The following is a 12,208-nucleotide window of genomic DNA, read 5'->3' on the forward strand; positions in this document are numbered from 1 at the left end:
AGTCCAACCCTCCAAAGAAGGAAGCCCAGAAACTGATACTGTTCATCTTTTAACTGTTAAACGGTTATTTCTCATGTTGTGCATTTAAGACTGCAGTTTTTTTAAGTTGTGCATTTTAAACTGTTATTTTTCCATGTTGTTTATTTACAACAGTTGCTGTTGTCATATATGTAGCGTATTTAAGAGTTGTTTTTTGATGTTGTGCATTTGAGACTCGGTTGTTTCATATTGCGTTTTTAAGTGTGTTCGTTTTAGAATCTTAAAAGGAATTCTATCGTATGAAACAAGTTTTTATTTAGACTTTTTTTTCTAGTTCATTGCTCCGTTTTGAATTTTAAAATAAGTGTTTTTATGGAAGGGTTGTAATTACCAATAAAAGACAACACTCTTTATGCCACACTGAAAATCATAGCAAGTCGTGGAAGTCTAAACCTTAAACTCTCCCATTTCTCTCTGTGCCACCGAGACGCCGCGGACAAAACGGGAAGAAAGTCTCCGGTTTATCGTCGTCTAAGCTACTCAACAATTGTCTAACGCAGAAAATACGACCATCAGGTGCAATAGCCCAGAGTGAATGGAGTATCTATCCGATTCCCAGCACCCGCACTATACTGCTGTATGAAGTCTCGTCAGCCGTAGGCCTAAATAATATTAATAATAAGAAGCTATCTGCACATTAGCGTTGTGCAGAGTGCAGAGCGTGTCAGAAGCGTGCGGGGGTGCTTGCTGTGCGTGGGTGTGTGCTCACACTTGCAGGTGTGCGATGAGCTGTCCCACGGTGATCTCTTGCGCCACCCGGTGGTAGAGGCTGTGGCTGTTCAGCACCATGCTCTCCAGGATCGCCAGCGAGCGCTGCAGGATGGACACGTCCACCATGGGCTGGTTCACATAGCCCGCGATCTGAGAGACAGACAGACAGACATGTCTATCATGGGCTTGTTCACATAGCTTGTGATCTGAGAGACAGACAGACAGACATGTCTATCATGGGCTGATTCACATAGCCCGCGATCTGAGAGACAGACAGACGGACAAGTCCACCATGGGCTGGTTCACATAGCTTGTGATCTGAGACAGACAGACGTTGTTTGACAGCGAAGTGCATTCCTCAGTGTGCTTGACCGTCCCTTATTTCCCCTTGTTAGTTGTCCAGGTAAGGAGTTCCATATAGTCCATTTGTCCCCGGTTGCGGAGCACCCATGTGATCCTCTTTATTTACCTGGTGTGTCGTGCGTTTGGTATTTTCATTTCTGAAACGGACACATCTACCTTGGGCCGGTTAAGATAACCTGCGACCTGACGGATAAACGGACACATCTGCGGGGCTGTGGGGCCAGGTTTCCGGATGCTTTTCCCTGCGAGTCTGCGTTTGCTCTGCTGGACTCTTCTGTGGTTTCTCTGTAGTCTGTGCAGGCGTGTGGTGTTTCTGTGGTTTCTCTGTAGTCTGTGCAGGCGTGTGGTGTTTCTGTGGTTTCTCTGTAGTCTGTGCAGGCGTGTGGTGTTTCTGTGGTTTCTCTGTAGTCTGTGCAGGCGTGTGGTGTTTCTGTGGTTTCTCTGTAGTCTGTGCAGGCGTGTGGCGTTTCTGTGGTTTCTCTGTAGTCTGTGCAGGCGTGTGGCGTTTCTGTGGTTTCTCTGTAGTCTGTGCAGGCGTGTGGCGTTTCTGTGGTTTCTCTGTAGTCTGTGCAGGCGTGTGGCGTTTCTGTGGTTTCTCTGTAGTCTGTGCAGGCGTGTGGTGTTTCTGTGGTTTCTCTGTAGTCTGTGCAGGCGTGTGGTGTTTCTGTGGTTTCTCTGTAGTCTGTGCAGGCGTGTGGTGTTTCTGTGGTTTCTCTGTAGTCTGTGCAGGCGTGTGGCGTTTCTGTGGTTTCTCTGTAGTCTGTGCAGGCGTGTGGCGTTTCTGTGGTTTCTCTGTAGTCTGTGCAGGCGTGTGGCGTTTCTGTGGTTTCTCTGTAGTCTGTGCAGGCGTGTGGTGTTTCTGTGGTTTCTCTGTAGTCTGTGCAGGCGTGTGGTGTTTCTGTGGTTTCTCTGTAGTCTGTGCAGGCGTGTGGCGTTTCTGTGGGGAATCTCTGCGGTGCTGTAAGGCCGGGGCCCGGTTTGGAGCGGTGGCAGCCGAACGAGAACGGATGGAGAACAAGAACTGAGGGTTGCTACGTTACCACAGGCTGCTCTTAATAACCATCCCGGCGAGGCGGTGGGAGGTCAGAGGTCATTCTGTGAAAAGGGGCTCCAGATTGCCATTGTAATCCCCCGCACTTTCTTATCATTGGCAGTGGGCGGGGGGGGGGGGGGGGGGGGGGGGGGAGCGGGTCCTCTAGCCACATACACCACTCATATCAGAACACATAAAACTTAAAATCCCAGTGTTCCCACTCCACCGTTACGAGGGACCACTCCCCGCTTCCCATTTTCACACTAATTAAAGGAAAGCTACCGTTTCACATGTAGATCCGCCCCCAGTATCCCAGAATTCCCTCCCCACGAGAAACACCACGTGAAAAATCTTCAACGCAGGCAGACCACTTCAGACCACTCCCCCCCCCCCCCCCCCCCTCCCGAGTTAAGTTAAATATATTCTTACTTCTCACCCAGAATGTGAATATGTTCCTCTTTAGCCTCTGCACAGCTGCGAAACACGCAACTGCGCGGCCTCGTTAGCGAGACGCTTCTCCCTACGCTCTGAAGCCCGACGTGACAGACGCAATAACAAAGACCTCAAGCGCTGTTGACACGTTCCGTCACGGCTTCGCTGTTTGTGGGCTTGCGAAGACTGAAGCGGAGAACAATGGCAGGCGGCCTCGAACAATTATTTGGATTGTTCTAAAGGTCCCAGATTGTGGAACATGACATTTCCCTTGCTATTTGGATTATAAAGGAGTTGGAGGCGTTAAAAAAACCCCCCCAAAAAAAACACTGAAAGTATGAAAATGAACAGCCCTCAAATAAATGCACATAATGGAGAAAATGTGCGTTTAAACAGGCTGTTTGAAATTCCTTGAAGTAGTGACATCACAACAATATGCTTGTTCGCTCGTTGTCAGTTCACCGGGTAGTAAAAATCAGATCGCTCGGCACAGACGGTGTTCAATTAGTTGGAGCTAGCCATCCAATCGGAACAGAAGTTTGTTGATGTCATTAAAGACAGTCACTAAAACAGCCTGTTCTTGGTAAAGCTCATGAGAGGCGCTGGAGAATGGACATTTAAAACCGGATAGAAATCATTTTTGGTACGTGAAACCACACAAACGCCTTCTTATGGAAATCAGGACCTAAAATAAAACACTGGAAAATACACAATATGGGGCCTTTAATTGGAAGCAGGAAGAGCTTGGCACTGCCAGAGAAAGCTTGTGGGTACTGGACATGAGTAGGAGGAAGTAAGCCTGCTGTGTTTTGGAGGGCCGCACCTGTTTGATGAAGGACAGGGAGATGAGATCCCAGGACACAATCCCATGATCCATCAGCTCCAGGAAGGCGGTCAGAGTAAACGCCAGCATCTCCCCGAAGCTGCAGCAAAAAGCAGACATTTCTGTTAAACCCTCCCTCCCTGTACTTTACACCCTGCCGGCCAGCGGTGGATGGGTTGCCAGGTTTCTCCTGAGATTTCTCGCCACTGTTTGAGGGTTTTTCTCCCCACAAGGGAGTTTTATTACCTCATTTACTTGCTATTTTGGGGTTCTAGCCTACTGTTTGCCCTTTTCCTTTTAGTCCTTACGATTTGAATTGAACCTCGGTAAAGCCCTGCTCTGAACACTGTCTCAGACTCACAGTAAAGCCCTGCTCTGAACACTGTCTCAGACTCACAGTAAAGCCCTGCTCTGAACACTGTCTCAGACTCACAGTAAAGCCCTGCTCTGAACATCGGGTGAGAGTGTGTGTGTGTATGTGTGTGTGTGTGTGTGTGTCTGTGTGTGTGAGTGCGAGCGTGTATGTGTGTGTGTGTGTGTGTGAGAGAGTGTGTGCGTGTGTGTGTGTGTGTGTGCGAGCGTGTATGTGTGTGTGTGTGTGAGAGTGTGTGCGAGCGTGTATGTGTGTGCGAGCGTGTATGTGTGTGCGAGCGTGTATGTGTGTGTGTGTGTGAGAGTGTGTGCGTGTGTGTGTGTGTGTGTGCGTGCGTATGTGTGTGTGTGTGTCTGTGTGTGTGAGTGCGTGCGTGCGTGTATGTGTGTGTGTGTGTGAGAGTGTGTGCGTGTGTGTATGAGAGTGTGCGCGTGCGAGTGCGTGCGTGCGTGTGTGTGTATGTATGCGTGTGTGTGTGTGTGTATGTATGTGTGAGAGTGTGTGTGTGTGAGAGTGTGTGTGTGTGTGTATGTGTGAGAGTGTGTGTGTGTGTGAGAGTGTGAGAGTGTGTGTGTGTGTGTGTGTGTGTGAGAGTGTGTGTGTGAGAGTGTGTGTGTGTGAGAGTGTGTGTGTGTGAGAGAGTGTGTGTGTGAGAGAGTATGAGAGAGAGAGTGTGTGTGTGTGTGTGTGTGTGTGTGTGTGTGTGTGTGTGTGTGTGTGTGTGTGTGTCTCACTGACTGTGTGCCGCTCTCCACCAGTCGGGCCAGGGTGCCGATGCCCTCCATGTTGATGAACTCGGTGGCGAAGGTGGGATCAGCAGACAGCTTGGCCAGCTCCTTCAGGGCCTCCAGCCGGGCGTCCATCCCGTGAGACTGGATCCTCTCCAGCAGCTGCCGAGCGGCCCGCGTCTGTGGAGCATATTCACACAACCTCTACAGCACCACACAAACACTGCACTCACAGTCACACAACCTCTACAACACCACACAAACACTGCACTCACAGTCACACAACCTCTACAACACCACACAAACACTGCACTCACAGTCACACAACCTCTACAGCACCACACAAACACTGCACTCACAGTCACACAACCTCTACAACACCACACAAACACTGCACTCACAGTCACACAACCTCTACAGCACCACACAAACACTGCACTCACAGTCACACAACCTCTACAACACCACACAAACACTGCACTCACAGTCACACAACCTCTACAACACCACACAAACACTGCACTCACAGTCACACAACCTCTACAACACCACACAAACACTGCACTCACAGTCACTCAACCTATACAACACTACACAATAAACACTACACTCACAGTCACACAACCTCTACAACACCACACAAACACTGCACTCACAGTCACTCAACCTCTACAACACTACACAAACACTGCACTCACAGTCACTCAACCTATACAACACTACACAATAAACACTGCACTCAGTCACACTCAACTTACACAACTCTATACTGCACTCACAGGGTCACGCTCAACTTACACAACACTACACTAAATACAGAACACTCTCAGCCACGCTCAGTTTCCACATCTGACACTACACTATACAATAAACTCTACAATGGGAGTCGTTCCCTGAAGATTCAATCAGAGGTGTGGGAGGTACCCGCTCCAATTTTGTTCAAACTTTGTGTAAATGTTCTTTACATATTCAACAAAGAACATCCAAAACATTAGCCTGAATGGCTATATGAACGTAATATTTTTGTCTCCTGGATCTTTGGAGGATATGAGGTGTGTGTAAATACGGGTAGGAATCCTGAACACGGTCGGGAGGGCAGGGGCTTACGGGAGAAATGGCCAGGCGCAGAATGGTCCCATTCTTGATCTCACCACGACTCTGAAAAGCAAATACAGAAGGGGTACAACACTGGGAAAACTACAGCCAACTGCCAGGTGAGCAGTTATCCCCTGTTCACTGTACAGAGCTCTAAGATCCCTGGAATACACAGCATAAAATCAATACCACACATCACCATCATCCTTATTTCTTACTCATTTTTATCATAAAGATACATTTGTTCCTGTAAGCTTCGTATCAGAGTGACTGTTGTGTTGTACTACAGCAGGGTGAATTTAAGGCCACTGGTGAAAATAGAGGGTTACCTCAGAAGTAGCAGAGCTCCTTATAACCAAACCAACATTTACACAGAGGGTTCTCTATGACCATATGCCGCAAGCCATATCGAGCAACAGGAAAGAGAACATGCCGGAACATAACAGGGTAACGATTCTGAACTGTCCATGGACAAATTCGGAATAGTCATCACTCCGACTGAGTTACTGTACACTACTGTACAAAAAATGCTCTGTGATAAAAAAAATTTTTAAGTCCCTTAATTTATAACAAATGACCAAAGCAGGGTATGCTTTAAAGACAAGCTGAAACGAGAGATACAGTCAGGTCCCATAAATATTGGGACATCGACATAATTCTCATCTTTTTGGCTCTATACACCACAATGGATTTGAAATGAAACAAACTGCAGACTTTCAGCTTTAATTTGAGGGTATTTACATCCAAATCAGGTGAACTGTGTAGGAATTACAACAGTTTGTATATGTGCCTCCCACTTTTTAAGGGACCAAAAGTAATGGGACAAACTAACAATCATAAATCAAACTTTCACTTTTTAATACTTGGTTGCAAATCCATCCATCCATTATCCAAACCCGCTTATCCTGAACAGGGTCACGGGGCTGGAGCCTATCCCAGCATACATTGGGCGAAAGGTAGGAATACACCCTGGACAGGTCGCCAGTCCATCGCAGGGCACACACACCATTCACTCACACACACACTCATACCTACGGGCAATTTAGACTCTCCAATCAGCCTAACCTGCATGTCTTTGGACTGTGGGAGGAAACCGGGGAGAACATGCAAACTCCGCACAGAGAGGCCCAGGCCGACGGGGATTCGAACCAGGACCTCCTTGCTGGGAGGCGGCAGTGCTACCCACTGCACCATCCGTGCCGCCTGGTTGCAAATCCTTTGCAGTCAATTACAGCCTGAAGTCTGGAACGCATAGACATCACCAGATGCTGGGTTTCATCCCTGGTGATGCTCTGCCAGGCCTCTACTGCAACTGTCTTCAGTTCCTGCTTGTTCTTGGGGCATTTTCCCTTCAGTTCTGTCATCAGCAAGTGAAATGTATGTTCAATCGGATTCAGGTCAGGTGATTGACTTGGCCATTGCATAACATTCCACTTCTTTGCCTTAAAAAACTCTTTGGTTGCTTTCGCAGTATGCTTCGGGTCATTGTCCATCTGCACTGTGAAGCGCCGTCCAATGGGTTCTGAAGCATTTGGCTGAATATGAGCAGATAATATTGCCCAAATCACTTCAGAATTCATCCTGCTGCTTTTGTCAGCAGTCACATCATCAATAAATACAAGGGAACCAGTTCCATTGGCAGCCATACATGCCCACGCCATGACACTACCACCACCATGCTTCACTGATGAGGTGGTATGTTTTGGATCATGAGCAGTTCCTTTCCTTCTCCATACTCTTCTCTTCCCATCATTCTGGTACAAGTTGATCTTCATCTCTTCTGTCCATAGGATGTTGTTCCAGAACTGTAAAGGCTTTTTTAGCTGTTGTTTGGCAAACTCTAATCTGGTCTTCCTGTTCTTGAGGCTCACCAATGGTTTACATCTTGTGGTGAACCCTCTGTATTCACTCTGGTGAAGTCTTCTCTTGGTTGTTGACTTTGACACACATACACCTAACTCCTGGAGAGTGTTCTTGATCTGGCCAACTGTTGTGAAGGGGTTTTTCTTCACCAGGGAAAGACTTCTTCTGTCATCCACCACAGTTGTTTTCCGTGGTCTTCCGGGTCTTTTGGTGTTGCTGAGCTCACCGGTGCGTTCTTTCTTTTTAAGAATGTTCCAAATAGTTGATTTGGCCACACCTAATGTTTTTGCTATCTCTCTGATGGGTTTGTTTTGATTTTTCAGCCTAATGATGGCTTGCTTCACTGATAGTGACAGCTCTTTGGATCTCATATTGAGAGTTGACAGCAACGGATTCCAATGCAAATAGCACACTTGAAATGAACTCTAGACCTTATCTGCTCCTTGTAAATGAGATAATGAGGGAATAACACACACCTGGCCAGCTGAGCAGCCAATTGTCCCATTACTTTTGGACCCTTAAAAAGTGGGAGGCACATATACAAACAGTTATAATTCAAGCATATCTAGTTTCATTTCAAATCCATTGTGGTGGTGTATAGAGCCAAAAAGAGGAGAATTGTGTCGATGTCCCAATATTTATGGACCTGACTGTATATGCGGTATACGGAACTTTCGGGGTTTTCAATTTGAAGGGCGGGGAGTCAATTTGAATGACACCAAACGAGGAGGGGAACATTAGATTACATTACATTATTGGCATTTGGCAGACGCTCTTATCCAGAGCGACGTACAACAAAGTGCATACCCATAACCAGGGATAAGTTCGCTGAAAGACCCTAGAGGGAAGTACAATTTCAACTGCTACCTGTACAACAAAGATAAGGACGAGGGCCTTTTTTTAAAAAAATTTTTATTTTTTAGAACAAATAAACAAACAAACAGAGCAAAAGTGACCAAAGTGAACTATCCAAACACTGCTTACCTAGCCAACTAAAAATACCGATACACAAAGCACATCACAGAGACAACAATTAAGGTTCACAGGGAGGTAGGGAGGGACGGGGAGAGGTGCTGCTTGAAGAGGTGTGTTTTCAGCTTGCGCTTGAAGGTGGGGAGAGATTCTACAGTTCTGACCTCAACGGGGAGTTCGTTCCACCACCGTGGAGCCAGAACAGACAGTAGTCGTGAGCGTGAGGTGGAGGTTCGGAGAGGGGGAGGTGCCAAGCGGCCTGTGGAGGCTGAACGAAGAGGTCTGGCAGGGGTGTAGGGTCTGATGATTTTTTTGTAGATAAGCTGGGGAAGACCCTTTAACTGCTTGGAAGGCTAGCACCAATGTTTTGAATTTGATGCGAGCCATGACAGGCAGCCAGTGGAGGGAAGTAAGCAGGCGGGTGACGTGTGAGTATTTGGGAAGGTTGAAGACCAGACGAGCTGCTGCATTCTGGATGAGTTGGAGGGGTCTGATGGCGGACGCTGGGAGGCCAGCCAAGAGGGAATTACAGTAGTCCAGGCGGGACAGAACCATCGCTTGGACCAGGAGCTGGGTCGAGTAGGGGGTGAGAAAGGGGCGGATTCTCCGTATGTTGTATAGGAAGAACCTGCAAGACCGGGTCACCGCTGCAATGTTCTCGGAAAGGGACAGTCTGCTGTCCATCACCACGCCGAGGTTCCTTGCACTGGGTGACGGCGTGAGTGTGGTATCCCCGAGGGAAATGGAGAGATCCAGATGGGGAGAGGAACATCAAATAAGGATGCACGTGTGTAAAAAGGATATCGATTGGAGGGGAACGGAAAATTGACAGACATTTGATCGACATACACCCCCAACTGGTACATGGTGACAAATCTTTTCAGGAAGTGGATAAAAAAAAAAAAACTTTTTTATTTCAAAATGCACAAGTAGTTGTTGGGACTGACCTGCTCGGTGATGTAGAGCTGAGGCCCGTCGGCGTAGCGCAGGGCGAACTGCTCCGAGCCTGACAGCGACCAGCTGTGGAAACAGACGCAGGCCTGCGCTCAGAAAGACACCGACAACCCCGTCACCCCATCCTAAAAAAGGACCCATGGGAGCGCACAGCATTCACACACTTTCTCTCTCAATTCTCTCTCAATTCTCTCTCAATTCAAAGTCAATTCAAAGTGTGAAAGACTGAGCCCCCAAATAACCAGCAATCAAGATTAAAATAAAACAGCCACAGCGGGAAGAAAAAAAAAAAAAAAAAAAAATCAGTTCCCACTTCCAAATCTGGGGAAGAAAGATTAGAGTTAAAGAGGGGCAACCCAACCCCCTCATGCCTCCCCTGTATCAACCTTGAGTTACTGGATGCAGGCTAGAGAGGGGAACAGACACAGCCCAAACTGAACATGGGCTAGGGAGGGGTACAGACACAGCCCAAACTGAACATAGGCTAGGGAGGGGTACAGACACAGCCCAGAAAGAGGGGTACTGACAGCCCAAACTACTCAACAGAGGCTAGAGTGGGGTACAGACACAGCCCAAACTCAACAAACTAGAGAGATTTACAGACACAGCCCAAACTCAACAGACTAGAGAGGTACAGACACAGCCCAAACTCAACAGACTAGAGAGAGGTACAGACACAGCCCAAACTCAACAGACTAGAGAGATTTACAGACACAGCCCAAACTCAACAGACTAGAGAGATTTACAGACACAGCCCAAACTCAACAGACTAGAGAGATTTACAGACACAGCCCAAACTCAACAGACTAGAGAGATTTACAGACACAGCCCAAACTCAACAGACTAGAGAGATTTACAGACACAGCCCAAACTCAACAGACTAGAGAGAGGTACAGTCACACCCAAACTCAACAGACTAGAGAGAGGTACAGACACAGCCCAAACTCAACAGACTAGAGAGAGGTACAGACACAGCCCAAACTCAACAGACTAGAGAGAGGTACAGACACAGCCCAAACTCAACAGACTAGAGAGAGGTACAGACACAGCCCAAACTCAACAGACTAGAGAGAGGTACAGACACAGCCCAAACTCAACAGACTAGAGAGAGGTACAGACACAGCCCAAACTCAACAGACTAGAGAGAGGTACAGACACAGCCCAAACTCAACAGACTAGAGAGAGGTACAGACACAGCCCAAACTCAACAGACTAGAGAGAGGTACAGACACAGCCCAAACTCAACAGACTAGAGAGAGGTACAGACACAGCCCAAACTCAACAGACTAGAGAGAGGTACAGACACAGCCCAAACTCAACAGACTAGAGAGAGGTACAGACACAGCCCAAACTCAACAGACTAGAGAGAGGTACAGACACAGCCCAAACTCAACAGACTAGAGAGAGGTACAGACACAGCCCAAACTCAACAGACTAGAGAGAGGTACAGACACAGCCCAAACTCAACAGACTAGAGAGAGGTACGGGAGTGTGTGGCCCTGTGAGGGGAGGTCTCTGAATGCTCCGTTGGGTTTTATTTCATGTTCCGTTTCGCACCGTTTCACGGCCCTCCCCACCTCGGGACCACTCCCGCACGGAGCGTTCGGAACGTCGTTCCTCCCGGGCGCAGACGGAGGGATCCAGACGGAGGGGGGGCACAGAGGAAGTGGGCGTGCGCGCACTTTCGGACACGGAGAAAAAAAAGGAGTGGGAGGAAGCTGAGCGGTGGAGGAGAGAGAGAGAAAGAGAGAGAGAGACAGAGAGACACAGGGAGACACAGGGAGACACAGGGAGAGACAGAGAGAGACAGAGAGAGGGACAGAAAGACAGAGAGAGACAGAGAGAGGGACAGAAAGACAGACAGACAGAGAGAGAGAGACAACAAGAGCGAGAGTGAGAGACAGACAGACAGAAAGACAGAGAGAGAGACACCGAGAGCGAGAGTGACAGAGAGACAGCGCAGGAGGGATGCAGAGACGAGAGATGGAGGTAGAGATAGGGACACAGTGAGGAGAGATGGGATAGAGAGGGATGCAGTGAGTCGGGCCGCTGCAGGCACAGGAATAGGATAAATGAGGTGGAGAGAGGGAAGAGAGGGAGTGAGGGAGGGAGGGAGAGAGGGAGGAGAGGCGCTGTAATTGGGATGATTGCATAACCAGCGAGCCGTTTCCAGAGCTGGGCCTGTCTCCCATCTGCCAGCCATTACCCGCCTTCATCAGTCCCCTGGTTTAGCAGAAAGGGAGTTTGGGAGGGGGAGGGGGGGGGGGGGGGGGGGGACTGCAGGCTTTTTGGCTGCACACACAACTCAAAAAGGAACAGACCTCGACTGAACTGTGACTGAACAAGGGCCGGGAGACGCGGCCAAGCGCTCGAACCGCCGTGCCCGGCCGGAGAGGGGGCCGTCCGGACACACTCCCGACAGACAGGGCCCCGCCGCGGCCCGCCCGCCTTCCGCTGACGGTGTGGCTGTGGACCCGGAGCGCCCGCCGCGTGCCGACCGAGACCGCCGCTCCAGGTCTGGCTCCGCTCCAGCGCCCGCCGCCCGCCCTCCCCCCCGACCCCCGACCCCCCCATGTGTGTGTGTGTGTGTGTGTGTGTGTGTGTGTCTGTGTGTGTGTCTGTGTATGAGTGGTAAGTGGTGTGTGTGTGTGTGTGTGTGTGTGTGTGTGTGTGTGTGTGTGTGGTGTAGGCACACAAAGGAGGGGGACACACTCACCCGTCACACACTTCCCTGATGATGGAGGACAGGGGTTTTTTCTGTGAACAGAGAACAGATGAGAGGGTTTAACCTTTCACACGGTCCCGAGAACAAGCTTTCACCC

At 49.0% G+C, this 12,208-nt stretch overlaps 1 protein-coding gene across 3 annotated transcripts in view; it reads right to left on the minus strand.

The window, feature by feature from the left end:
• Positions 1-12,208, minus strand: part of elmo2 (engulfment and cell motility 2) — a 41,380-nt gene that overhangs the window by 15,582 nt on the left and 13,590 nt on the right. For 2 of the 3 annotated variants that reach the window (XM_061220481.1, XM_061220480.1), the window contains exons 4-9: positions 12,103-12,143; positions 9,380-9,452; positions 5,610-5,660; positions 4,513-4,682; positions 3,402-3,501; positions 749-900 (exon numbers count right to left, since the gene is read on the minus strand). In XM_061220481.1, coding sequence (XP_061076465.1) covers positions 749-900; positions 3,402-3,501; positions 4,513-4,682; positions 5,610-5,660; positions 9,380-9,452; positions 12,103-12,143 — 587 coding nt within the window. The remainder of the gene's footprint in view (positions 1-748; positions 901-3,401; positions 3,502-4,512; positions 4,683-5,609; positions 5,661-9,379; positions 9,453-12,102; positions 12,144-12,208) is intronic. The other variant, XM_061220483.1, reaches the window with a different exon arrangement.

The sequence above is a fragment of the Conger conger genome, chromosome 14 (genome assembly GCF_963514075.1).
Source record: "Conger conger chromosome 14, fConCon1.1, whole genome shotgun sequence".
Classification (NCBI taxonomy): Eukaryota; Metazoa; Chordata; class Actinopteri; order Anguilliformes; family Congridae; genus Conger; species Conger conger.